This window comes from Papio anubis, chromosome 10, assembly GCF_008728515.1.
Source record: "Papio anubis isolate 15944 chromosome 10, Panubis1.0, whole genome shotgun sequence".
Taxonomy (NCBI): Eukaryota; Metazoa; Chordata; class Mammalia; order Primates; family Cercopithecidae; genus Papio; species Papio anubis.
In genome coordinates, this window is record NC_044985.1 from 115,741,141 (window position 1) to 115,765,701 (window position 24,561).

The window sequence follows — 24,561 nt, forward strand, 5'->3', positions numbered from 1 at the left end:
TGCTTTTAATTACCTAATGTAATTTTAAAAACTTAAGAGGAGAAAGTCTAGTACTAGTACACTTAACTATAAAGTTACTCTCCAGCATTAGTTACTTTTTACTTATAAAAGTTCTATTTAATTCTTTCAAAATTTACATTTTAGTAAGTTTCTTTCACTTGTGTTTATTTTTTCTTTTCTTTTTTTCTTTTATTCATTTTTTTTTGAGATAGGTTCTCACTCTGTCACCCAGGCTGGAGTGCAGTGGTGTGATCATGGCTCACTGTAACCTCAACCTTCTGGGCTCAGGTGATCCTCTCACCTCAGCCTTTCAAGTAACTGGGACTACAGGCACATGCCAACACATCTGGCTAACTTTTTGTAGAGAAGGGGTCTCACTATTTTGCCCAGGCTGGTCTCAAACTCCTGGGCTCAAGTGTTTTGCCCTCCTCGGTCTCCCAGGTGTGAGCCACTGGGCCCTTTTATTACTTTATGTACATAGTTTAAAAATATTCTGTATTTGTCTTTTTTTAAGACCAGAAGTTATTTTGTACTACATTTTGCTATTTTTTTTTGTTTTCTGACTGTCAATCATGATGGCTCTTTCCTTATGTGTTTTGTAAGCATTTAGCAGGCTTTGGACTATAGGCATATTCTGAAGCAAATAGTTCTGAGAGGAGTTTTTGGTTCAGCAGTGGGTACTACCAATCTAGGATCACTTTAAAGTTTGTTTCTATGCTTGGGGTTTGTTAGCTGGACCCTATTGTATGAATGCAATCTTGGGTTCTGAATGTTCAGAGGAGACTCTCCTGTGGAGCCTAGATCAAAACAGACACCTGTGATTTTTTTCCTTCACCAGCAGGTGTATTTTTTCTAGCCTATTTTCTCACTGAGATTGTTCCCCTTCAAGGGTCTGAGTTTTTTCCAAGGGGCTCACTTCAACCTCTCTACATTTTGTATCATCAAGGCTTGAGAATCTTCTGTCCCTCTGCAGCTTTAAACCACTCTTGATACTAACACCAGAAAGTGCTCCCAGGGTCTCTGTAGCCTCAGTTTTTACTTTTTCTGGTTTCTAGCTCCCACCTGATTTTTAGCTCCTGGTGATTTTCTTTTCTTTCTTGAGAACTCAACTGTGCATTTTAAAAGAAACTGATAATATTTTGTTTAGCAGTTATAGTAATTCAGTATCAGAAGGTTTTTCAGATATTGACTCCACTGTGTTCCTAGAAATAGAAGAGTCTGACACACAGCTTCCAAACCATTCAATAAAGTATAGATTATTGGGTCCCATGAGGGACTCACTCTGGTTTCTTCAAAATTGGTCATTTGGGACAAAAGTTTCTTCCTGTCTCTCAGGAGGGGCTGTGGTAGAGACACTTGTCCTTAAAAGGAAGAAGCACGGGCATCTTCAGTACTGCCCTCACATCTGCCAGACAGAGAGGTTCAAGAAGGAAGGGAATGCTCAACTGTGTCGAGTGCGACAGCAAGGTCAAGTAAGATCAAGACTGAAAATTGACTGAAAATTGGGATTTCACAATTAGAATGTCTTTGCCAGAGTAATCCCCATGGAATTGGGAGGATGGTCTTTGGTCCAGGCAATTCCTGTTTTTCTCAGGAAGAATGACTTCTTGTTTATCAGTATGTGGTTTTTTTTTTTTTTTTTGAAACGGAGTCTCGCTCTGTCACCCAGGCTGGAGTGCAGTGGCCGGATCTCAGCTCACTGCAAGCTCCGCCTCCCGGGTTCACGCCATTCTCCTGCCTCAGCCTCCCAGGTAGCTGGGACTACAGGCACCCGCCATCATGCCCGGCTAGTTTTTGTATTTTTTTTTCAGTAGAGATGGGGTTTCACCGTGTTAGCCAGGATGGTCTCGATCTCCTGACTTCGTGATCCGCCCGTCTCGGCCTCCCAAAGTGCTGGGATTACAGGCTTGAGCCATATGTGGTTTGTTTTATGCTCTCTTATTTTAATACTGTCTAGCTTCCAACCTTGCCTTAGATAGAGTAGCTATATCTGTCATAGAAACTGGATTCAGCTGTAGAGTGTAGGACCTATCTTGTATATACCTAGGTCCTTAAAGCTTTTGTTTATGTCTCAGGTGAGGTCATCAGAAGGAAGAACTGAAGAGGTAAGAGCCGAGCTGGGGTATTAAAGTAAGAGAAAGAATATAATGAAGTATTGTCAGTTTTAACATGAAGCCTCTATTTTGTGGAATTTCTAAAATTTATGAAAAATTTGAAACATACAAAAGTAGAGAATAGTGCATTGAGAGCCTAGTGCATAACCCAAATTTAGTATTTTTTGTACATTTGCCATGTTTATCTTTCTTTTGCTGAAATATTTTAAAGAAATCCTGACATCATTTATGTACATATCTTAACTATGCAATATGAACATTTTCACATGTAGTCAAAGTACTGTTACCACACCTAATATAAAATTGATTATTCTTTACTACTATACATAGACTATGGAGGCTTTCTATTTTAAAGTTCTTTGAACATGCTGAGATTGTTCCTCCTTTTCTGTCTTTATACTTGTCATACTGTCTGTCTAGAAGGCTCTAGTCTGTGACCTCCACATGGTGGCCTTCGTGACAGTATTATTTCTCAATAAAGGCTTTCCTGATGACTGAACTAAAGTAGTGTCCATTTTCCCCACCCTGTTGGCCACTGCCTCCCCACTCTGTGTCATTGCCTGTGTACTTGTTTATTGTCCATCTCGTCCCCTAGATTGTAAGCGCCATGAGAGTAGGGACCTGGTCTGTCATGGCTATTGTTCTATGGCCAGGGCCTGAAGCAAGCCTAGCATATTGTAAGGAAGCAAAGGTTTAGAAACAAGTCAGCTATTAGATTAATAAAGATTCCAAAATTTGCTTAGTATTTTATAACCATTATCTCTTCCTACAACTGATTTCTATTCCAGAGCTTTTCTTTTCTCAAGAGCTTTAACCAACAGCTGTGTTTGCAAAAAGTCCTGGGCTGTTGTCCCTTTCAGGACATTTAATCTTTTAAATCCTCAAAATATTTTGTAAAATATAAGTGAGTAAAGTCACTGCTGACCTGTTAACAGGCAGTGTTTTTACTGACATAACTCTCATTTGAGATCACTTTATTTGAGCTTGCAGCTAATAAATCTGTTTTGGCTCATACGAAACAGGATGGAATGATCCCGTAGTCCACATAGCCTTTAATTGATTATTTGAACTTCATTTATTTAGTGCGTCATTTGTATTCCATGTTGGGGTATGTTAAAATTGTTAGTCAGTTGTTGGGAATATTCTTTGGCATGAGAAAAAATGTAATTCAGTAAAACAGGTATGATTCTATGATTAGATTTGGGTTCTTTTGAAAAACATAATTTCAGACCTATAAAAGAGATGAGAGAATGGTACAAATAATTACTTTGTATTCTTTACAAGATTCCCCAGTGTTAATATTTTACCACATTTGCTTTAGTATCCCTCCCGACTTACCCTCTTTTTTTTTTTTTTGTGAGTGGAGACACTCAAAACAAAGCCATCCTCTTTTATAACATTGTGCAGTTATCAGAATCAGGGAATTAACACTGATATACCATTAACCAGTAGATTTTATTCAAATTTCCCAGTCATGCCCTTTTCCTTTCTTATATGAAAAGAAAATTCTGGATCATGAGTGGCATAGAGTTGCTATGTGTCTTTAGTCTCGTTTAATTTGGAACAGTTTTTCCTTTCATGATTTTAATGTTTTTGAAGATTATAGGCCAGTTATACAACAGGGCCAGTTTTTAGCAGGTCCCTCAATTTGGGTTTAACTGACTGTCTTAATTTGATTTCTGTTGCTATAACAGAGTGCCACAAACTGGATAATTTATAAGAAAAGGAAATTTATTTTTCTCACAGTTCTGGAGTCTGGAAAGTCCAATAGTAAGGTGTTGACATCTGTTGAGAGCCTTCTGGCTGCATCATCCTGTGGTGGAGGGCATAAGGGCAAGAGAGCAAGAGCAGTGAGGGCCAAACTCACTTTTATCAGAAACTCATTTCTGTGATAATAGCATTAATTCATTGATGATGGTTGAGCCCTCATGGCCAAATTCCTTCTTAATGATCCCACCTGTTAATACCATCACACTGACAATTAAATTTCAACGTAAATTTTGGAGGGGACATTCAAACCATAGAACCGATGTTTCAAAACTGACATGTTTTTCTTAGTGCTTCATATCAGGAGAATATGATGTTGATTTGGCGCATTACACGTGTTTACTTTGATCACCTGGTTAAGGTGGGTCTGCCAGATATTTCCACTGTCAAGATAGATTTTCCTCTTTGTGTTTACATAATATCTTCGAGGATACTTTGAAACCATTTAAAATTCTGTTGCTTCTTAAACTCTTAACCACTACTTTTAGATTTCATTGATGAATACATATTAATTAGTATGGTGATGATTGCCAATGGTAATTTTCTAATTCCGTTGTTTTTTCTAAATTTATCAGTTGCGATACTGCTGTAAGGAATGGCTTCTCCCTTTCACTTATTTATTTATTTTTGTCTTTTTATCAGTAGGAACTTATGGATTCTTATTTTATTTAGTCAGTTATAAAATTTTGATATTTAAATGATCATATATTTGGCCAGTAGCAGACTTTTCAGAAGGTTCCTGTGAACTTTTGACATGTCCTCATCATTTTTTGAGTATTTTCTTACTTTCTGGAACAGCAAGATATTCTAGGCCAGGGCTTGGCAAACCTTTTCTGTAAGTGGCCAGATAGTAAATATTTTCAATTTTGTAGACCATACAGTCCCTCTTGCAACTGTTAAACTCTGCCCTTGCAGCATGAAAGCAGCCGTAGATAATTTGTAAACTAATGAGCTTGGCTATGTTTCAGTAAAAGTTTATTTACATAAACAGGTGGATGAGCTATGCATAGTTTGCCAGCCCCTCTTCTGGGGTAGAAATGTACAAATACATTTGTCTCAGAATTGGCCATTTTTCCATTGGTTGCTTTTAGTGATGAATGGTGTTTAGAAACTGAGATCTAGACACTAAATATTCCCATTGCTACTGGAATGTGATTGATTCTAGGCCCTTTAAGTAGACAAAGCTAGGGAATAGAAGAATATATCTTTACATGCTATGTACATTTGTGTGTGTATATAGATGCATCTGTATTTCTCTATTTATTGTAAACCATTGAGTTATACTGATATCTCCAGTTCCATTTCAATTCTAGCCTTTCCACTTTTCCATATTTGTAATTTTTTTTCTCCAACATTGACAAACTTGGCTCCTTATCCACAAGTATTTACTTATTTGTTCCATCTAGGATATATGGAAAACAGTTTTAGAATTGCTGACTCAGACTTCTATAAAAAACAACCTATTAACCAGAGTTTAATCTTTATTTACACTTATTTTTTGTTTTTAGCCACAGGATTTGGTTAAATACTGTACCCCACAGTTACTTGGGTTAGTGTGCCATTCCTTTTATACCCATTTCCTGCTGCCCTCTAATATATTGTGATTTATTTATTTTTAATTGACAAGCAAAAAAATTACATATTTTTATGGTGTGCAACATGATGTTTTGCTATATGTATACATTGTGGAATCACTAGATCAAGCTACTTAACATATCCATTACCTCATTTACTTATCATTTTTTTGGTGATGAGAACACTTAAAATACACTCTCTTAGCAATTTTCAAGTATATTTGGCTCCTGGATATCCACAGGGGATTGGTTCCAGGACCCCTACAGCTACCAAAAAATGTGGATCCTCAGGTCCCTCATATAAAATGGTAAGACATTTGCATATAAACTATGCTTATCTTTCTATAGACTTTAAATCCTCTCTAGGTTACTTATAATACCTAATACAATATAAATGGTATGAAAATTGTTATACTGTATTTTAAAATTTAGATTCTTTTAAAAAAATTATTGTATTTTTATTTTTATTGTTGTTTCCCCAAATATTTTTGATCTGAAGTCACAGACACAGAACTCATGGATACAGAGGGATGACTGTATACAATATATTGTTATTAACTGTAGTTGCTGTGATGTACAATAGATCTCTTGAACTTATTCCTCCAGTCTTATTGAAATATTATGTCTTTTGGCACAGACATCTCTCCTCTCCCCTCAACCCCCAGCCTCTGGTAACCACCATTTTATTCTCTGTTCCTATCAGTTCAACTTTTTTACACAGCACATATAAATGAGATCATCTGGTATTTGTCTTTCTGAATGCCTGGCTTATTTCATTTAGCCTAATGTCCTCTAGGTTCATCCATGTTGTTGCAAATGAGAGGATTTCCTCTCCTCTCCTCTCCTTTCCTTTCTCTCTTTCTCTCTTTTCTTTCTTTCTTTCTTTCTTTCTTTCTTTCTTTCTTTCTTTCTTTCTTTCTTTCTTTCTTTCTGTCTTTCTTTCTGTCTTTCTTTCTGTCTTTCTTTCTGTCTTTCTTTCTGTCTTTCTTTCTGTCTTTCTTTCTCTTTCTTTTTTTTTTTTTTTTAGGAGACTGATTTCACCATGTTGTTGCCCAGGCTGGTCTCAAACTCCTGAACTCAGGCAATTCTCCCACCTTGGCCTCCCAAAGTGCTGGGACTACAGGCATGAGCCACTGCACCTGGCTTCCTTTTTTTTTTTATTAAACCAAATGGTATTCCATTGTGTATATATACCACATTTTGAAAATCCATTCACCCTTGCTGAGCATTTAGGTTGATTCTGTATCTTGGCTATTGAGACTAATACTGTAATGAACGTGGGAGTGCAAATGTCTTTTTGATGTACTGATTTCATTTCCTTTGAATACATACCCAGAAGTGGAATTCCTGGATCATAGGGTAGTTCTGTTTTTAAATTTTTGAGAAACCTCCAAACTGTTTTCCCTAATGACTATAGTAATTTACATTTCCACCAACAGTGTACAAGGGTTCTCTTTCTCCACATCCTTGCTAACACTTGTTATCTTTTGTGTTTTCCAAAGTAGCCATTCTAGCAGGTATTAGGTAGTGTCTCACTGTGGTTTTAATTTGCATTCCCCTAATGATTAGTGATATTGAGCATTTTTTTCATATACCTGTTGGCCATTTATAGGTCTTTTGAGAATTGTCTACCTAGGTCCTTTTCCCATTTTTAAATTAGGTTATTTGTTTTCTTACAATTGATCGTTCGAGTTCCTTGCATTTTGGATATTAACTCTTTATTAAATGTATGATTTGCAAATATATTCTCTTATTCATTAACTTGTCTCTTTGCTCTGTTGATTTTTTGCCTAACAGAGTCTTCTTAGCTTAGTCGAATGCCATTTGTCTTTTTTTTTTTTTTTTTTTGCTTTTATTGCCTGTGCTTTTGTATTCTTAAAGAAAAAAATCTTTGCCCTGATCAATGTCATGGAACTTTATTTACCTCCATGTTTTTTCCCAGTAGTTTTCAGTGTCAGGCCTTACATTTAAATCTTTAATTCTTTTTTTTTTTTTTTTTGAGATGGAGTTTTATTCTTGTCACCCAGACTGGAGTGCAGTGGCCCAATCTTGGGTCACTGCAACCTCCACCTCCCGGGTTCAAGCATTCTCCTGGCTCAGCCTCCTGAGTAGCTGGGATTACAGGCATGTGCTACCATGCCCAGCAAATTTTTGTATTTTTAGTAGACACAGGGTTTCACCATATTGGTCAGGCTGGTCCCGAACTCCTGACCTCAGGTGATCTACCCTCCTTGGCCTCCCAAAGTGCTGGGATTACAGGCTGAGCCACCGCTGCTGACTTCCTTTAATCTATTTTGACTTGGTTTTTGTGTATGTTGTGAGATGAGTGTCTAATTTCATTCTTCTGGACATAGAAATCCAGTTCTCTCAGTACCATTTATTGAAGAGATTGTCCTTTCCCCACTATGTATTCTTGGCATCTTTTTGAGGGCCAATTGATAGTAAATGTGTGTTTTCATTTCTGGGCTTTCTATTCTGTTCCATTGCTCTGTGTGTCTGCTTTGATGCCAGCCAGTACTGTGCTGTTTTGATTACTGTAGGCTGTATTTTGAGATCAGGTAGTGTGATAGCTTAGGCTTTATTCGTTTTGCTCAAGATTGCTTTGCCTATTTGGGGTCTTTTGTGATTCTATATGAATTTTAGGATTGCTTTTTCTATTTTTGTGAAAAATGTCCTGGAATTTTGGTAGAGATTATATTGAATCTGTAGAATGCTTTGGGTAGTAAGGACACTGTTACAATATTCTGCAATCCATGAACATGGGGTATCTTTCCATTTTTTGGTGTCTTCTTCAGTTTATTTCATTAACATTTGTTGTGTTTTTCATTTTAAGTGTAGTTAGCATAATTTCTTTCTATTTGAATTGCATTTTTAGGCCATTTCCCCCATTCTCTTTTATTTTATGTTGCTTTTTTTTGAGATATGAAGCATCAGAACATATAAAAAGGCATATTAAGTGAAGTGTTATTCCACATCTATTTCTTTTACCTAGTTATCACCTGCCTCCCTTTCACTGTTTCCGTCTACTCACTGTAGGTAGCCAATCTCATTAGTTTCTAATTTACTGTGTTGTGTGTCTTTTTGCACAAATGAGCATATGTGTGTGTGTAACTCTTATTTTTTCTTTCTTTGTCATATAAAAGGAAGCATACTATAGATTATCTTTTAGTTAATTCAGAAGCTCAGGAGTTGGTCAAAGTAGAACACTTCCGTGTGGTGAAATGAGTGGCCTCAGCTAAATCAAGTTATTCAAGGGGAGAGTAGGAACTTCATCAGGTTATGGTCAAGTTAAGCCTGGAACAGGAAGCAAGCCAGGCTCACCCAGGTATTCTGCCTTGGATTAAAGAGACACTAAATTATTTGGTAGCAGGGATCTTGATGATAACAATTTCTCTTTCTTGACTCTGCTCTAATCTAGACCTTTGTCCTCCAATCTAGAGGACCCTCTATGCTTACTGCACATTGGCTATCCTGGGGTCTCTTTTTTCTCTGTTGCCTTAGAAAATTCCTGTGTACTTTTTTTGTGCTGAGTCTTCTCCTCATCGTACTCCGTATCATCCTCTCTCTCAGTTTATTCTGTCATTTTGGTAGAGCACATCCTTTAGTAGCTTCATGAGAAAAAATACAGGACATTTTTTTAGGCCTGCTATTTTGAAAATGTCTTTATTCTACCCCCATACTTGATTGTTAGTTTGACCGCTTATAGAATTGCAGATTAGAAATAATTTTCCTTAAAAGTTTTTACAACTTTACTCATGTGTAATTTACATACATTAAATATTTCCGATGCTTAACATTTATTCCTAAAAATCCAGTTTTGCTCTAGTATCATATCCCTTTAGCCTGAAGAACGCAATATGGTGTTTCTTGTAGTACAATCCTGCTGGTGATGGGTTTTCTCTTTTATCTGAAAAATGTCTTTGTTTTGCCTTCATTTACAGAAGGATATTTTTGCTGGAAATAGGATTCAGGGCTGACAGTTTTTTTCTTTTAGCCCTTTAAAGATAAATTATTCCATTGTCTTTGGATGGCAGGAAAGATGACGATAAAAAATAAGGAATCTGCTGCCGTTCAAAATGTTGTTCTGTTTGAGGTATTTCTTTTTACGTTGACTACTTTAGATTTTCCCTATATTTGTCTTCAGCAGTTTGATTATGATGATATAGATATAATTTAAAAACAAATTTTCCTTTTTGGGGTTCATTCAGCTTATAGAATCTATATATTTATGTTTTTCAGCAAACATAAATATATAGCTTTTTTTTGAGATATGAAGCATCAATGTGGTTCCAAAAGTCAGAACATATAAAAAGGCATATTAAACATCAGCAAATCTGGGATGTTTTTAGCCAATGTTTCTTCATTTTTTGGGGACCCATTCTCTTCTTCTGGGAAATCAATTCCATTTATTTATTTATTTATTTATGGAGACAAGAGTCTTGCTCTGTTTCCTAGACTGGAGTGCGGTGGCATGATCTTGGCTCACTGCAGCCTCTGCCTCCCAGGTTCAAGCAATTCTCATGCCTCACCCTCCCAAGTAGCTGGGATTACAGGCTTGCACCACCACACCCAGCTAATTTTTGTATTTTTAGTAAAGACAGGGTTTCACCATGTCGTCCAAGCTAGTCTCGAATGGATGACTTCAGGTCATCCACCCGCCTTGGCCTCCCAAAGTGCTGGGATTACAGGCGTGACCCACCAGGCCAATTACCCTTATGTTTAACCTTTTGATATTGTCCTGTAAGTCCATAATACTTTATCTTTTTGTTCAATCTTCTTTCTGTTTTTCAGGTTGTATAATTTCTGTTGATAAAGTTTAAGCTCCTTGAGTGTTTATTCTTTTACCTCTATTTTGCTATTGAGGTTATCCACTGAATTTTTTATTTCAGATATTGTATTTATTAGTTTAAAAATTTTTTTTTTTTTTTCTTTTTGAGACTGGTTGTCACTCTGTTGCCTTTGCAGGAGTGTAGTGGTGTGATCTTGGCTCAGTGCAACCTCCACCTCCTGGGCTCTAGTGATCTGTCCACCTCAGCCTCCCGAGTAGCTGGCATGTCCTTCCACACCCAGCTAATTTTTATGTTTTTAGTAGAGACGGGGTTTCACCATGTTGGCCAGGCTGCTCTTGAATTCCTGGGCTCAAGTGATCTGCCTGTCTTAGTCTCCCAAAGTGGGAGGATTACAGGCATGAGCCACTGCACCTGGTCTAAAATTCTCATTTTTAAGTACGTTTTTATTTCTCTGTTGAGAGTTTCAATCTCTTCAGTCATTTCAAGTGTCTTTACCTCAATGAGCATAGTTATCAGAGCTGATGTAGAGTTCTTGTCTGATGATTCTAACATCTGAGTCATTTTGAGGTTGAGATTTGTAGTTTTCCCTTTAGAATGGACTATGTTTTCTGGGTTCTTAGTCAAATACTTTTGGATTGTTTCTTGAATACTATTTTGTGTAGACTCTGAATTCTGTTAAATTCCTTTGAAGAATCTTGATTTTTTATTTTTATTTTTATTTCACTAGCACTTAGCTTCAGACCCTGTTAGGCTCAGATTGTGTCTTGTCTTCTGTAGGAGTTGGCTTAAATCTCATTTGAAATTTTTAGGCCTTTATGATGTTGCATTGAGTCTGTCCTGCACGTCTACACGGCTAAGGGGTCAGCCTTAGACTTGAAGAGTCATAAGAATTAGGGGATTCCCTTCTTCAGCTTGCTCCTCTTTTAGATTGCTACTAACCTCCACCTGTGGTCACCCTCCACCTGTGGTCCTGTCTTCTAGCCAGGCGCAGCCTGTGGAATTTCTGTTGAAGATTTAGCTGCCTGCATTGCACCACCCCTGTGATGGTGGCCTGCCCTTGGGCCAAAACTTCTGTTTCCCTCCCCACAAATTTTATAAAAACACATGAAATTCGCCCTACTATCAGTTACTTGTCCAGATTCCTACTCCTTCCAACAGCCTGCCTCCATTTGTTTACACTTCAGAATCTATAGGTAGTTGTTTCTGATTTTTTTCCAGAGTTTGTAATTGTTAACATGTTTGTTTTTAAGTCATTTTTCTGGCTTTGATGGCAATCATAGTCTTTCCCAACTTACTGTTTTCATCAGGGATTCACCTGGTGTGATATTGTAAAACTTCTAGTAAGAGATGTGCCTGGATGGGTGGGTAAGATTATAGAGTTGCAGTGAGCAACCCTGAAGGGTTTTGAAAAGGCACTTTATGGCTGGGTGCACTGGGTCACGCCTGTAATCCCAGCACTTTGGGGGGCCAAGGTGGTGGCTCACCTGAGGTCAGGAGTTCGAGACCAGCCTGGCCAACATGGCAAAACCCTGTCTCTACTAAAAATACAAAAATTAGCCGGGCTTGGTGGCACACACCTTTAGTTCCAGCTACTTGGAGGCTGAGGTGGAAGAATCGCTTGAACCTGGGAGGCAGAGGTTGCAGTGAGCCAAGATCATGCCACTACACTCCAGCTTGGGCGACAGAGCGAGACTCTGCCTTGAGGAAAAAAAAAAAAAGAAAAAAGAAAAGGCATTTTATAAAATATCTTCTATGTTGTAGGTGAAACATGGAGTGAAGAAAAGAGATTTGTAGGTGAGAGACCTGCTAAGAAACTATTGCCATCTTTATGGTACATATACAGTTGTAACAACCTGAATTCAGACAGTGCTAATTAAGTTGGAAAGGAAGGAATCTACTTATGACTCATTTTGAAGGTAGAATAGACAGAATTTGGTAATAGAATACTGATGGAGAAAAAGAGATTAGATGTTTACTGTTGCTGTCCAGGGATGATAATGATGTCATTAATCTGGATGTAGTATGCAGGTGGAAAATTTAGTTTGAGGAGAATAATAAATTGAATTAGAAACATGTGGCATTCAAAGTGCTTGCCAGTATTATTCAGCAGGATGTGGGAAAGTTAAAGAAGAGCTTTGAAGAGCAGAGCTGGAGATGAAAATTTAAAACTCTTTAAAAGAGAAGTGAGATGGGGTATAAGAGTAGAATCTTATAAATGGTAGAAACTGAAGAGGTTAGTGAATAAAAGAGGAGTCTGTAAGGAAATCTGTGAATTGTAGAGAGAGAAGGAGAAGAACCACGAGACTGTTGTGTTCTGAAGGCCAAGGGTGAAGAATTTGTATTACAAAGATATAGCTGGTCAGTGGCATCCTGCACAAAAAACAAGCAAACTGAGAGAATGCCATTATTTAAGTAGTGAGGATTTTTCTTCCTAGGAATACAGAAAGCTTTACTTCATTATAGAGAAGAGGATAGAAGTCATATTGCAAAAGAGATTAAAGAGTATGTAATGGGGGAAATAGAGGTTGTGAGTCTAGACTACATTTTTAAACTTTGGTAGGGATGGGAATGAGAGAAATGGAATGATAGCTGGTAGCTTGAGGTGGGCAGAAGGGGAGCCAGGGCCAGGTTCTTACATTGGTTGTGTGCTATTGGGAATACCCCAGTGGCGAGAACAATGGGTGTGTTAAAAGTTCTAGAGTAGATTAAAATAGGATGAAGAACACACATTAAGAGGGTTAGGTTATAAATATGTAGGGACATTTTCCCCTCTAAAATAGAAAGCGAGGATAGGTGTAGGTATGGAGAAGTTTTGTCTGGGAGAAGAGTGAGTCCATATAGGAGAGAGTTGGGAATGAGAGAGTTAAGAGTGAGGTTGATACTTCGACTCTCAGTTATGGCATAGAAAATGATTGGAAACCTGACTGGGCACAGTGATTCACACCTGTAATCCTAGCACTTTGGGAGGCCGAGGTGGGTGGATCACTTGAGGCCAGGAGTTAAAGACCAGCCTAGTTACCATGGTAAAACCCTGTCTCTACTAAAAATACAAAGATTAGCCAAGCGAAGTGGCAGGCACACATAATCCCAGCTACTTCGGAGGCTGAGGTAGGAGAATCACTTGAACCCAGAAAGCGGAGGTTGCAGTGAGCCAAGATTACGCCATTGCACTCCAGCCTGGGAGACAGAGCAAGACTCCATTTCAAACAAACAAAAAAAGAAAATAATTGGAAGCCAATCTTCCATGAGACAACAACTAGAAACACCAACCAAATACAGCCCTTCCCCTCAAAGTATTGAGAAATACTTTGAAAGTATTTGAGAGGTAATAAGAGTATGTCTAGGAGAGAATAAAGGCTTAGAGATATAAGGTTAGTATTTGGGACTGTTTTTCTCCAGTGAATATTTGCTGAGTTTTTTTGAGGGATCAGCTGAAAAACTGAGCAGTACTTTTTTTTTTTTTTTTTTTTTTTTGAGATAGGGTTTCACTTCTGCCACCCCGACTGGAGCACAGTGACCCAATCTTGGCTCACTGCAACCTTCACCTCTCAGGCTCAAGTGATTGTCCTGTCTCAGCCTCCTGAGTAGCTAGGACTACAGGTGTGCACCACCGTGTCTGGCTAATTTTTGTATTTTTTGTAGAGACAGGATCTCGCTACATTGCCCAGGCTGGTCTCAAACTCCTGGCTTCAAGTGATCCACCCACCTTGGCCTCCCAAAGTGCTGGGATTACAGGTGTGAGCCACTGTGCCCAGCCTGAGTAGTAAATTTAATAGCCTTTTAAGGTTAGAGGGATAGGAATTGGAATTTAGGCCCTGCTAATGTGAGTTGTGAGTGATCTTGGTGAATCACTCTTATTTGGTGTTGGTACCCTGAAGGGCCACAGCCTAGAAGTAGGGGTGAATTGGATGTAGATAGGCCCTCACAGGGACTGTTGCTCCACTTTGAATACCTTTAAACCCTGAAAATAGATTGAGGTAATTTATTGTCTCAGGTGCTTGGCAGAAGCAAATGTTGTAAATTCTGTTTGGAAGGTAATATTACTTGTGAATGTTACTATAAACATTCTGCAAATATAATGTCCAGCTCATAATTTTAAAAAATCAAGCATGGCATGATCGAATAACATGAACAAAATTAAGTACAAGGAATAGAAGATAGTATTGATCCATAGGGGCTTCTCATATTGGAATTTTTAGGAGCAGATTTAAATATACCATGCTTACCTTGTTCAAATATAAAAGACAAGATTCAGCATTCTTAGCAGAGAACTAGAAACTTGAAAAGATGAAAATTTTAGACTTGAAAACTAACTGAAATTGGGAACTTGATGGGCTTAAGAGAATTTGACAGAGCTGAAGGGAGAATTAGTGAAGTGGAAAAATTCAGAGAAAAAAGGATGGAAACTACTGAAGACATTGAGGGAGACATAGAGACATTGAGGAGATCAAAAGTGTGTAATTGGAATCCTGGCAAAGAGTTGAGAGAGAATGGGCAGAAACAATATTTGAATAGAGAATGGCTGAAAACCTTCATGAAAAACTTTTTAAAACTTATTAAAGTTATTAAGCAACAGATTCAAGAAACCTTACTAACACTAAGCAGGATAAAAAAGAAATCCGTACCTTGGTCTAGGGTAGTAAATCTGTAGAAAGCCAAAGCTAAAGAGGAAAATTTCAAAATCTGCCAGGTTGGCGAGAAGAAATGTTATTCTTTCAAAGAATTGAAAATTAGATTAATGGCTGACTTCTCAATGAAACAATGGAGGCTGTAAGACAATGGAATGATACCTTCAGAGTATGAGAGTAAATAACAGTCTAGAATTTTACAACCTGAAAAAGGCTGGGTGTGGTGTCTCACATCTATCCCAGCACTTTAGAAGGCTGAGGTGGAAGGATTGCTTGAGCCTAGGAGTTCAAGATCAGCCTGGGCAACATAGTGAGACAACATCTCTTCAAAAAATAAAAAAATAAAAAATTAGTTGGATGTGGTGACATATGCCTGTAATCCTAGCTACTCAGGAGGCTAAGGCAGGAGGATTGCTTGAACCTAGGAGTTTGAGGTTACAGCGCTGTGATCGTGCCACTGCAGTTCGGTCTGGGTGACGGAGCTCTCTACAAAAGGAAACCCAACCTCTTCCCCAACAAACCTGAGAGAATATCCATTATGAATAAAGATGAAATACAAATGTTTCAAACTTGACAGTTTTTCAGTTGTGCTAGTCACTCTAAAATTGCTCCAAAGACATAGCTAGTGACTACCATGTTGGCCAACACAGATAAAGAACACTTTCACCATATTAGAAAGGACAGGTATTAAGAAAATACAAGAGGATATTTGGAACAACATTCTACTCCCACCATGAAATGTTAGATGAAATTGATAAATTCCTATAGAAATACAAATTAATAAAATTGATTCAAGAAGAAATTTTTAAGATATGAATTATCTTATCTGTTTACAAGTTTTAGTTTTTTTCTTCTGATGCCTTTCTTTGGCTATGGTATCAAGGGAATACTGTCATAACAGAATGAGTTCTCTGTTTTCTGGAAGAATTGTAAAGGATTTGATAATATTTTTTTCTTTCGATGTTTGGTAGAATACACCAGTGAAGACATTTGAGCCTGAAGTTTTCTTTATTGGAAGATTTTAATGTAATAATTCAATTTATTTACTTGTTATATGTCTATTCAGATTTTCTCCTTTTTTTTTTTTTTTTTGAGACAGGGTCTCACTCTGTCACTTGGGCTGGAGTTCAGTGGTGTAATCACAGCTCACCACAGCTTTGATCTCCCAGGCTTAGGTCATCCTCCCACCTCAGCCACCAGAGTAGCTGGGACTACAGGTGCATACCACCATACCCATCTAATTTTTTGTACTTTTTTTTTTTTTTAATAGGGTTGGAGTTTTGCCATATTGCTGCGGCTGTTCTCAAACTCCTGGGTTCAAGCAATCTGCCTGTCTTGGCCTCTGAAAGTGCTGGGATTACAGGTGTGAGCCACTGCACCTGGCCAAATTTTCCATTTCTTTTTGACTAAGTTTTAGTAATTTTTGTTTCTGGGAATTTGTCCGTTTTTTCTAAGTTTATTGTATTCCTTTATAATCCTTTTAATTTCTGTAAGGTTTATAGAGATGTCCTCTCTCTCATTCCTATTCTGTGGTCACCCTGTGGAGGTAGAAAGTAACCCTCCCAATTAACAGGTAGGATGTCTATGCTGGAAGCACTTCACAAGCCAACAAAATTTGAGAGAAAGTTTATTATTCACCCAAGAGACTTCTGGGGATGGTAGAGTTAGTACAAGTGGGTCTGGCCTGCCTTGGGTTAGACAGAGGGAGTGGGTTATGCCTTTATAATGCCTAGGGTGTTGGGGAGATCCCATGTGCAGGCTGAGGATCAGCAAAACTTGAATTTTCCATGGGGGCCAAAGGCAAGGCACATGTGGACTTTCTTATTAGCCTGCTCAGTTGTGGGTTCAAAAGGGGAAAAGTGAGGTGAGGCCTAACATAAGTCAGTGGTCAGACATCAAAAATTTAAAAAGTGGAGTGAGACTCCTTATTACAGTTCTTGACTTTGGAAGTAAAAGAAAATTTCCTTGTTCTTTCTTTTCTTCAGATTGTATAACCTTAATTGATCTACCTTCAAATTTATTGCTTATTTCTTCTGCCAGCTTAATTCTCCTCTTGAGCTTCTCTAGTGAATTTTTCATTTCAGTTGTTGTCTTTCCACTTGAAATTTCCATTTGGCTCTTTTTTATAATTTCTTAGTTAATATTCTCTGTTTGCTGAGTCATTGTCAACATAGTTTCCTTTATTTTAAAAGTATTTTCTTTTAGTTCTTTGAACATATTTATAATAGCTGCTTTGAAGTCTTTATTGGCTGACTTCAAAATCTAGGCTCACCTAGAGAGAGTTTTTGTTGAAACTGTCCCCCTTCCATGTATGGGTCACGCTTTTCTGTTTCTTTGCATATCTTATGAAAACTGGGTATTTTTGATAATATATTCTGTATTTTGATTCCCTTCTCCCCAGAGTTAGAGGTGGTTGCTCTTTTTGTTTATTTAGTGACTTGGCTGAACTAATTAATTCCATGGAGTCTGTTTCTCCATGGAGTGCGTGTGTGACTGCTGATGTCTCTGCTTAGCTCATCCTTTCTTGTTTTTATTTTTCAGTATGGCTGTCAAGTATTGGCCCCCTGGGTCAGCGTATCTTAGTGGCCAACCTATGATTGGTCAGAGGTCGTGTTTAAATTCCTTGAAACAATGAGCTTCCCTTTGTCATTGGTTTTTATGAGGCTTGGGGAATGCGTTCAAAGTTCAGAAAGTCTGCCTGGGTTTTACTTTCTCCATTTGCAAGGCCTCATCTTTTTCTAGGAATGAGCAGCTTGCTGTGGCCCTGTCATTTCTTTCTTCATGTTTGCAGTCTTGTGCATGTGCACAGTCTTCCAGACCAGCAGGAAAAAAGATTTTTATCAAGGCCCAGTTTGGCTGTCTCATTCCTTAGTTCTCCATGTTAAATTTCTGGTTAGTTTGCTGATCTGTTGCTTGCGCTAACTGGTATTGCAAACTCAAATTAGCTGTAATATTGGCTTTCCCTCCTTTTTTGCTGTTGAAATCACTTTTTGAGAATACCTATGGGCATGGAATTCTTCTCCAAATTAATTTAGCTCCCTCTGGCAGTGGAGCCTCCTGTCATCACAGCTTGTCCTACCCTGGTAGCTTCTGTACCAAGCAATTGGGAGCGAGTGTGGGATGATAGGAGCCCCAGGCTAAAACACCACACTCTTCACTGTTCTTACCAAGATTCAGTAGATTTTCTTGGACCAGCACTTCTCAAATTTGTTGTAATGTTTTTGATCAATATCAAGACTTTAAATAGTTTTAACAATGTTGTTAGTTTTATTGTTGCTTTAGGGGGTTAATATTTGTCAAACTCCTCATTCAGTAGTTCTGGATGTCCTTTCCCCTGCCCCCTCCCTTTCTCTCTGTCTTTCCTCTCTGAGTGTGTCTCCCTGTCTCTGTCTCTCATTTTTGAACATTTAAATTTCATTCAAACTGAAATTTATTTTGGAATATTTTATGAAGTAGGGATTTGTTGGTTATTTTTAAAAAATGGTGTTAAGTAGTGTCTTAATACTACTTGTTGATTAATCCATGTACTTCTTATTGATTTGTAATGTAAATGGTTTATTTTTCTAATCTCATTGAGATTTAATTTTGTCCTTTTTTTTTCTTAATCAATAGTCATCTTTTGCTTGTTTTTCCCATCTTTTGCTTTCCATTGGCTCATTTTTTTCTGCCTTTAAACCTGTCTTTGGACTTTATATCTTTGAGTTTCCTTTGCTACTCGGCTTCATACATTCCATTTGCTCTGCTACTCGTAAGTACTAAGGCTAGGCGAAGACAAGTGAGATGCATAAGGCACAAAAGTTCTAGGAAGCTCTCACTCCTGGGTCCTGCAAGTGTGGGACTGGTACTCATAGAACTTTGCATTTTCAAATTTTGCACCCTAAGTGCCTGGCTTGCCCCATTGTAGTCCTGGCTCTGCTACTCATACTTCTCACTAGTATATATTTGTTGTAACCTGATTTCTGTCCCAAATAGGCTTCATTTATTCAAATTGTTGCGCTTTTGCTATGTACTGTGCATTGTGCTAGGTTTTGGGGAATACAAAGGATCTCAAGACACCATTTATTTCACCCAGAAGCTTTCTTCAGATTTGCCCTTATGAGGTCTAGTACCTTTTCCCCATTCCTCATCCTTCCTGCCTTCTTTTACTATGTGACATTATTGACCACTATTGCCTGTTCATGCTAATGCCAGCCCAGCTCTTAAGAATGTATGGCTATTTCCATGGTAGGACACCTTTTCTAGGGTCCAGTGGGCAGTTGGGCAGTGTATCAGTGGCCCTCATTCTGTAAGTTAGTAAGGGTTGGAAACTGGCCTGTGCTTTCAATGTGTCAGGGTAGGAGTGCCCAGGGACTTCTTCAGGCTTAATGGGCCTTTATAACTATGTCACAGGGAATAGAAGATTGCTTGTTTGTTCATTTTCTTTTATTTCTTTCTTTTCTTTCTTTCTTTCTTTTTTTTTTTTGAGAAGAAGTTTTGTTCTTGTTGCCCAGGCTGGAGTGCAATGGCGTGATCTTGGCTCACTGCAACCTCTGCCTCCCAAGTTCAAGCAATTCTCCTGCCTTAGCCTCCTGAGTAGCTAGGATTACAGACATGCGCCACCACGCATGCTAATTTTGTATTTTTTTTTTAGTAGAGAGAGGTTTTCTCCATGTTGGTCAGGCTGGTCTCAAACTCCCTACCTTAGGTGATCTCCCCTCCGTGGCCTCCCAAAGTGCTAGGATTACAGGCGTGAGCCACTGCTCCTGGCCTGTTTGTTCATTTTTCTTTTTTGAGACAGAGTCTCACTCTGTCGCCCAGGCTGAAGTGCACACTCTCGGCTCACTGCAATCTCTGCCTCCTGGGTTCAAGCAATTCTTGTGCCTCAGCCTCGAGTAGCTGGGATTACAGGCGCATGCCACCTTGCCCAACTAATTTTTTGTATTTTTAGTAGACACGGGGTTTTGCCATGTTGCCCAGGCTGGTCTTGAACTGCTGAGCTCAGACAATCTGCCCGCCTTGGCCTCCCAAAGTGTTAGGACTACAGGCATCAGCCACCGCACCCAGCCATTGTTTGTTCATTTTCTACTTGGCATTTTTATATACTCAGAATCTTTCCATCTGCTTCTAGTGCTTTGGTACCCAAATGTGGGCTTTGACTGCCTGCCTAGCTGTCTGGCTTATTCTTGCCAATTTTGTTTTCTGAGTCCTGCGTTCTTCCCCCATTCTTTGCTGACTTGTTTTTAATGTACTTTCCCGGTATGACCCTACTCTGTTTGGTGTTCTCACTGCTTGTTCATGAAAACAAACTCATCCATTCATTTATGGAGTGGCTTTTGAGCACCTATTCTATCCTAGGTGCTGTGGGAGCCACCAGAGTTACAATGACAAACCCAACCAAACATTCCTTGTCTCCCTAAGCTAGAGAGACGAGTTAGGTATTAATCACACAAACTGGGATAACTGCTGTGAAGGAAAGACACAGATGCAGCTGACCTAGGAACACTGGAATTGAAATCTGTCACCTCATCTCACTTACCTAGCAGTAGCTCCCCTTCATTTTGAACTTTTGCCTGAATCAGGATTGACATGTAGTGCCCCATTCTCAATTCTGGCGGCTGTTTTTGGGTTGTTGGCAGTTTGCTCCCGACCCCTTGCCCCAACCAAGGCTGCCATCATTTGTATTCTTAGTCACTAGTGGGAGCATACCCTGATCATGGATCTGTCCTCATTTGGGAGCTCTTTTCTCTTTGTTTTCTTAACGCCTGCCTCTGTTGGTTCTTTTCCTACATCTTCGTTAGCTTCTTGGTTATATTTTCTACTTCTTTACATTTCCTAAAAGTTGCCCTAACCCAGATTTTGTCAGGGTAAGAGTGCCCAGAACTTCTATAGGGTTAATAGGCCTTCAAAATGATGTCACAGGGAAGGGAATGTTGCTTGTTCATTCCTTATCCTGTGCCCTCCTCTGTATCTGCGTACCCTTTCTTGGCAATCTCATCTATTCTTGAACTCTCTGTGTTACCATCTTTATGCAAATGACTGGCCCATTTCTCTCTTTTGCTCCCGTTTTCAAGTATTTGGTGGATCGCTCCATGTGGAGGTGTATAATACTCCAAGTAGAATTCATCATCTTCTCTAACTTTACCAACTCCCAGTCTCCTACCTAGAAATCTCACACAGCCACTCCCACCTTGCTGACTTCCAGACCTGCCTGGTTGCTAGGTGGTGCTGCTTTGTCCTGCGTAATACCATGGTAAGGGCCTCTTCTTTTCAGTGTCCTGAACTCAAGTTTGGGTCTTCCTTTCCTTTCACCTGTCTGTTCTGATTTTCTCCTAAGATACATCTGCTACTAGTATCTGTCAACTCCAGATGACTTTGAGTCCTGTACCAGGTTTCCTGAAACAATTCTAATATGTTGTTTTTCTCTTCTGCTCATTCATGCTTTGAAAACTCCCTAGTGCTTTTGAAAAACTGGCCTAGTTTTTTAGGCCTTCCAACTTGTTTTAATTTCCTTGCCACTGCCTCCCTTCGTATAGGCTGGACTCTATCCAAATGGAATTAATTTTGTGAGAACTTGCCTGTATTTTCTGTTTGCGCCTCTATTTTTATTTCCTTTTGCCAACAGTATGCTTTCCTCACACTCTTAGTTCTTTAAAATCTTTCCTAAAGTACTCTCAGGTTTCCTGACTTGGAGACACTCTTTCTTTCCTATCATCTGTACATTTATCCACACTTTAAAAAAACACAGTGCTTACCCCTTATCCTTCATTCTGTCTAGTGTAGTGCCTTGAAGAAATACGTGTGAAATTACTGAGTGCATAAATGCATTTCTGTATTAAACCCTCAGACAGTCTTGACTCCTCCATCTGCCTTTCCCATTCCCTTGCTGTTTATATAAGGCCATCTCTTTCTCTCCCTTCTTGCAACAGGATTGGCTTTATCTGTGAATCTCTTTATCTTGCCCTAAGTGGCCTGTTATCCTTTGTCTCCATTGCTTTTCTGCTGCTGAGTTAGTATTAATTTCAATTTAAAGAGAAATTACATCATTTTGGTGAAGGATGTGTGTGGGAAATATAGAGGAAATAGAAGCTAGTGTTCAGAATGACATCTTGATTCGTTTCGTGGGAACTCAGGCTGCCCACAAAAATTTCAAATATAGACTTGACTCCTGGGCTGGTGGCCATCAGAGACTAGAAAGTAGAAGTTGTGATGACATGTTCAGCATCCAGGTGGAAGGCTAGGGGCCAGCTGCGGGGACCCACATTCCAGCCTGCTGATCCTGGCAGCTGCTCTTATATTCCTTAGACACAGCTGTTTGAGCTTCTCATCAGACAACTGGTTTGAGGTGATGGCAGGTAAGAGTAGGGGAAGAGACGTCTAATTACAGTATTGCCATGTTTTGAAAGTGTGTGAATCATCTGGGGTTCCCTGCATAGTTTTGGACATCAAGTTGTGATAATGAATTAGGTTTTGCTGGTGGATTCTAAGGAATTAACTTGGTTTCATAGAGGTATATCATTTGTCCAGAGTTGGACTTAGTAAATGCCACATATTGAACCCCAGTTTAGTACCATTCCATTACAACTTTTAGATTCTAGATCTTTATATCACTTTTCAAAACTATATTTCTTTATATTTTTGTTCATTTCACAAGCTGAATAGAACTGCAGGATTCCTTATTTTTCACATCATTGCCCCATTTGTGGAGATGTTTAGTTGAAGTGGCCCAAAGAAGCAGTCTAGTGGTACTTGTGAGGGTGAAGGCCTTGAAAAGAAACTTGAGACAGATGGTGTGTTTGACTAACTGCCCTGGAGAATGTTATGCCAGAACCCAGGAGGGGCACCACGTTGCCTTTGCCATTGAAATACTAAATTTCTGAGAGGACAGAGGAGCCTACAACTTAATCGCTCTCCAATTACCAATCTCTTCTTGGTTTCAGTGAATGACAACAGAGCTGCTCAAGGCGGGAACTCAGCTGAGCAGTGGAGGTTTCTTTGGATCTGGAGAGAAGAGTGACCTTGGAGCCAATAATGAGCCATCCTGACTACAGAATGAACCTCCGGCCCCTGGGGACCCCCAGAGGTAGTAAAAGGAAAATGGAGTCTGTCTAAATAATTGGAGAACTGAAATAAAAGTGAAATGGGTGTGAAGTGGAGGGTGTCTTTTAGGACTAAGGGCTACTGTAATTCTTTTAGTGACCTGTTAAATATTCTCCTGTGTGATTTTTTCTAGAATTAGATGTGGTTTCTTGCTATCTTAATTTATCGTTGTATTAAGTACAGCTGTTTAATTTCCTCTAGTAAAGTGGCAATCTTTTAGTAATTTCTATTTTCAAAAAGTTTGTGTATATAAATAGCAAAGAACACTGGACTCATTATTCACATTATGTTCCATCCATGTTGTTGTGCTGATTTAAAACTCAAGTCTCATCTGTGTATATTTTATTCATGTTTTCTTAGCCACTCTTTCCTTTTTGTTATTGTTCAAAATCACCATCAGGGAGTTTCAGTCTCTTGTTGGTCTCTTTAAATAATAATTGTAAAAAGGTATGATATCTCCAGTTTTAAAAATACACAGATGTTTGAGGAAAGAGTTGATTGCTGCCTCATGTTTCTAGGTGTGTCCACTGTGGCTGGCCCACATGACATTGGTGCTTCGCCAGGTGACAAAAAGTCAAAGAACAAGTCCACACGAGGGAAGAAAAAGAGCATATTTGAAACTTACATGTTCAAGGAGGATGTTTCGGAAGGCTTGAAGAGAGGAACACTCATCCAGGTGCCTAAAATCTACTGGAAGGCTATTGCCTGAATATGTGGAATCCAAAACAATCTATTAAACTATTTCCTGTTCTGTGCTATGTGCTTTCAGAGGGGTGATGATGTAACAGGTGCAGGGCTGTTATGATGGCATAACAGAGATGATGAAGTAACAGGTTCTTCTTAGAACTACAGTACATTTAGAGGTAATAAGCACCATAAGACAGGAACAGGCAAAGTGCTCTGAGATTTGAGAGGAGGGAGCTGCTATTTCCCATTAGGCTTGCCTAGAGATGCTTTATTGGAAGTGACATATTTGAGCCAGGCCATGGATTGGTGCAATTTGAATAAGTGAAGATAAAAGAGAGCTTTACAAATGGAGGGACCAGTGTGACCTACTACAATAGAAGTGAGAAATTGGGTTTGGATATACGAAACATTGAATATCAGTTTTTCTGGAGCATGTGGATGCTGAATGATGGAGAAAAATGGATGAGGTTGGAAAGGAAGCAGTAAACAACGATAGACAGTATTTGTTGAGTGCTTTATAGTTTACAAACTGTGTTTACAAGCTAGTTCAGTGGTTTGGCTGAACAAATGTTTATTGAGCATCCATTGTGAGCCAGGAACAGTTATGGTTAGGAGTGTGCAGCATGGGTGCCTTTGAGATGGAGGTAGACAAGATTGCCTTGCTGTACTTCAGCTTGCAGCCCAGTGGTGGGAGGCAGTCATGTGAACAGATGATTTGGGGATAAAGTGGCAAGTGCTCAGATAAAAGGGTGACCAGGGTATATGGCAAAATATTGGGGGGAAAGCAGGAAACTGTGTAGGCTGAGGTTCTGGAGAGGCTTCCTGTAGTTGGTGACCCTTGTGGTAGGTATTGAGGGATGACTAGTTTGGGCCTATCAGGTGAGTGATTATGTGTGTGGGAGGTATGGAGAGGCAGTGGCGCTAA

General features: G+C 39.0%; 1 protein-coding gene and 1 long non-coding RNA gene across 2 annotated transcripts in view; one reads left to right on the forward strand and one right to left on the reverse strand.

The window, feature by feature from the left end:
* Positions 1-24,561, forward strand: part of DIS3L2 (DIS3 like 3'-5' exoribonuclease 2) — a 441,955-nt gene that overhangs the window by 36,256 nt on the left and 381,138 nt on the right. The window contains 2 exon segments of the mRNA XM_031651606.1: positions 22,790-22,932; positions 23,468-23,625. Of these exon segments, the coding sequence (XP_031507466.1) occupies positions 22,881-22,932; positions 23,468-23,625 (210 nt within the window). The 5' untranslated portion in view covers positions 22,790-22,880.
* On the reverse strand, positions 3,228-23,657 carry LOC108581449. The gene is made up of 3 exons (XR_001893681.3): positions 23,575-23,657; positions 3,859-3,927; positions 3,228-3,345 (listed from the first exon to the last, which is right to left on the reverse strand). It is a non-coding gene; the product is annotated as an uncharacterized LOC108581449 (long non-coding RNA).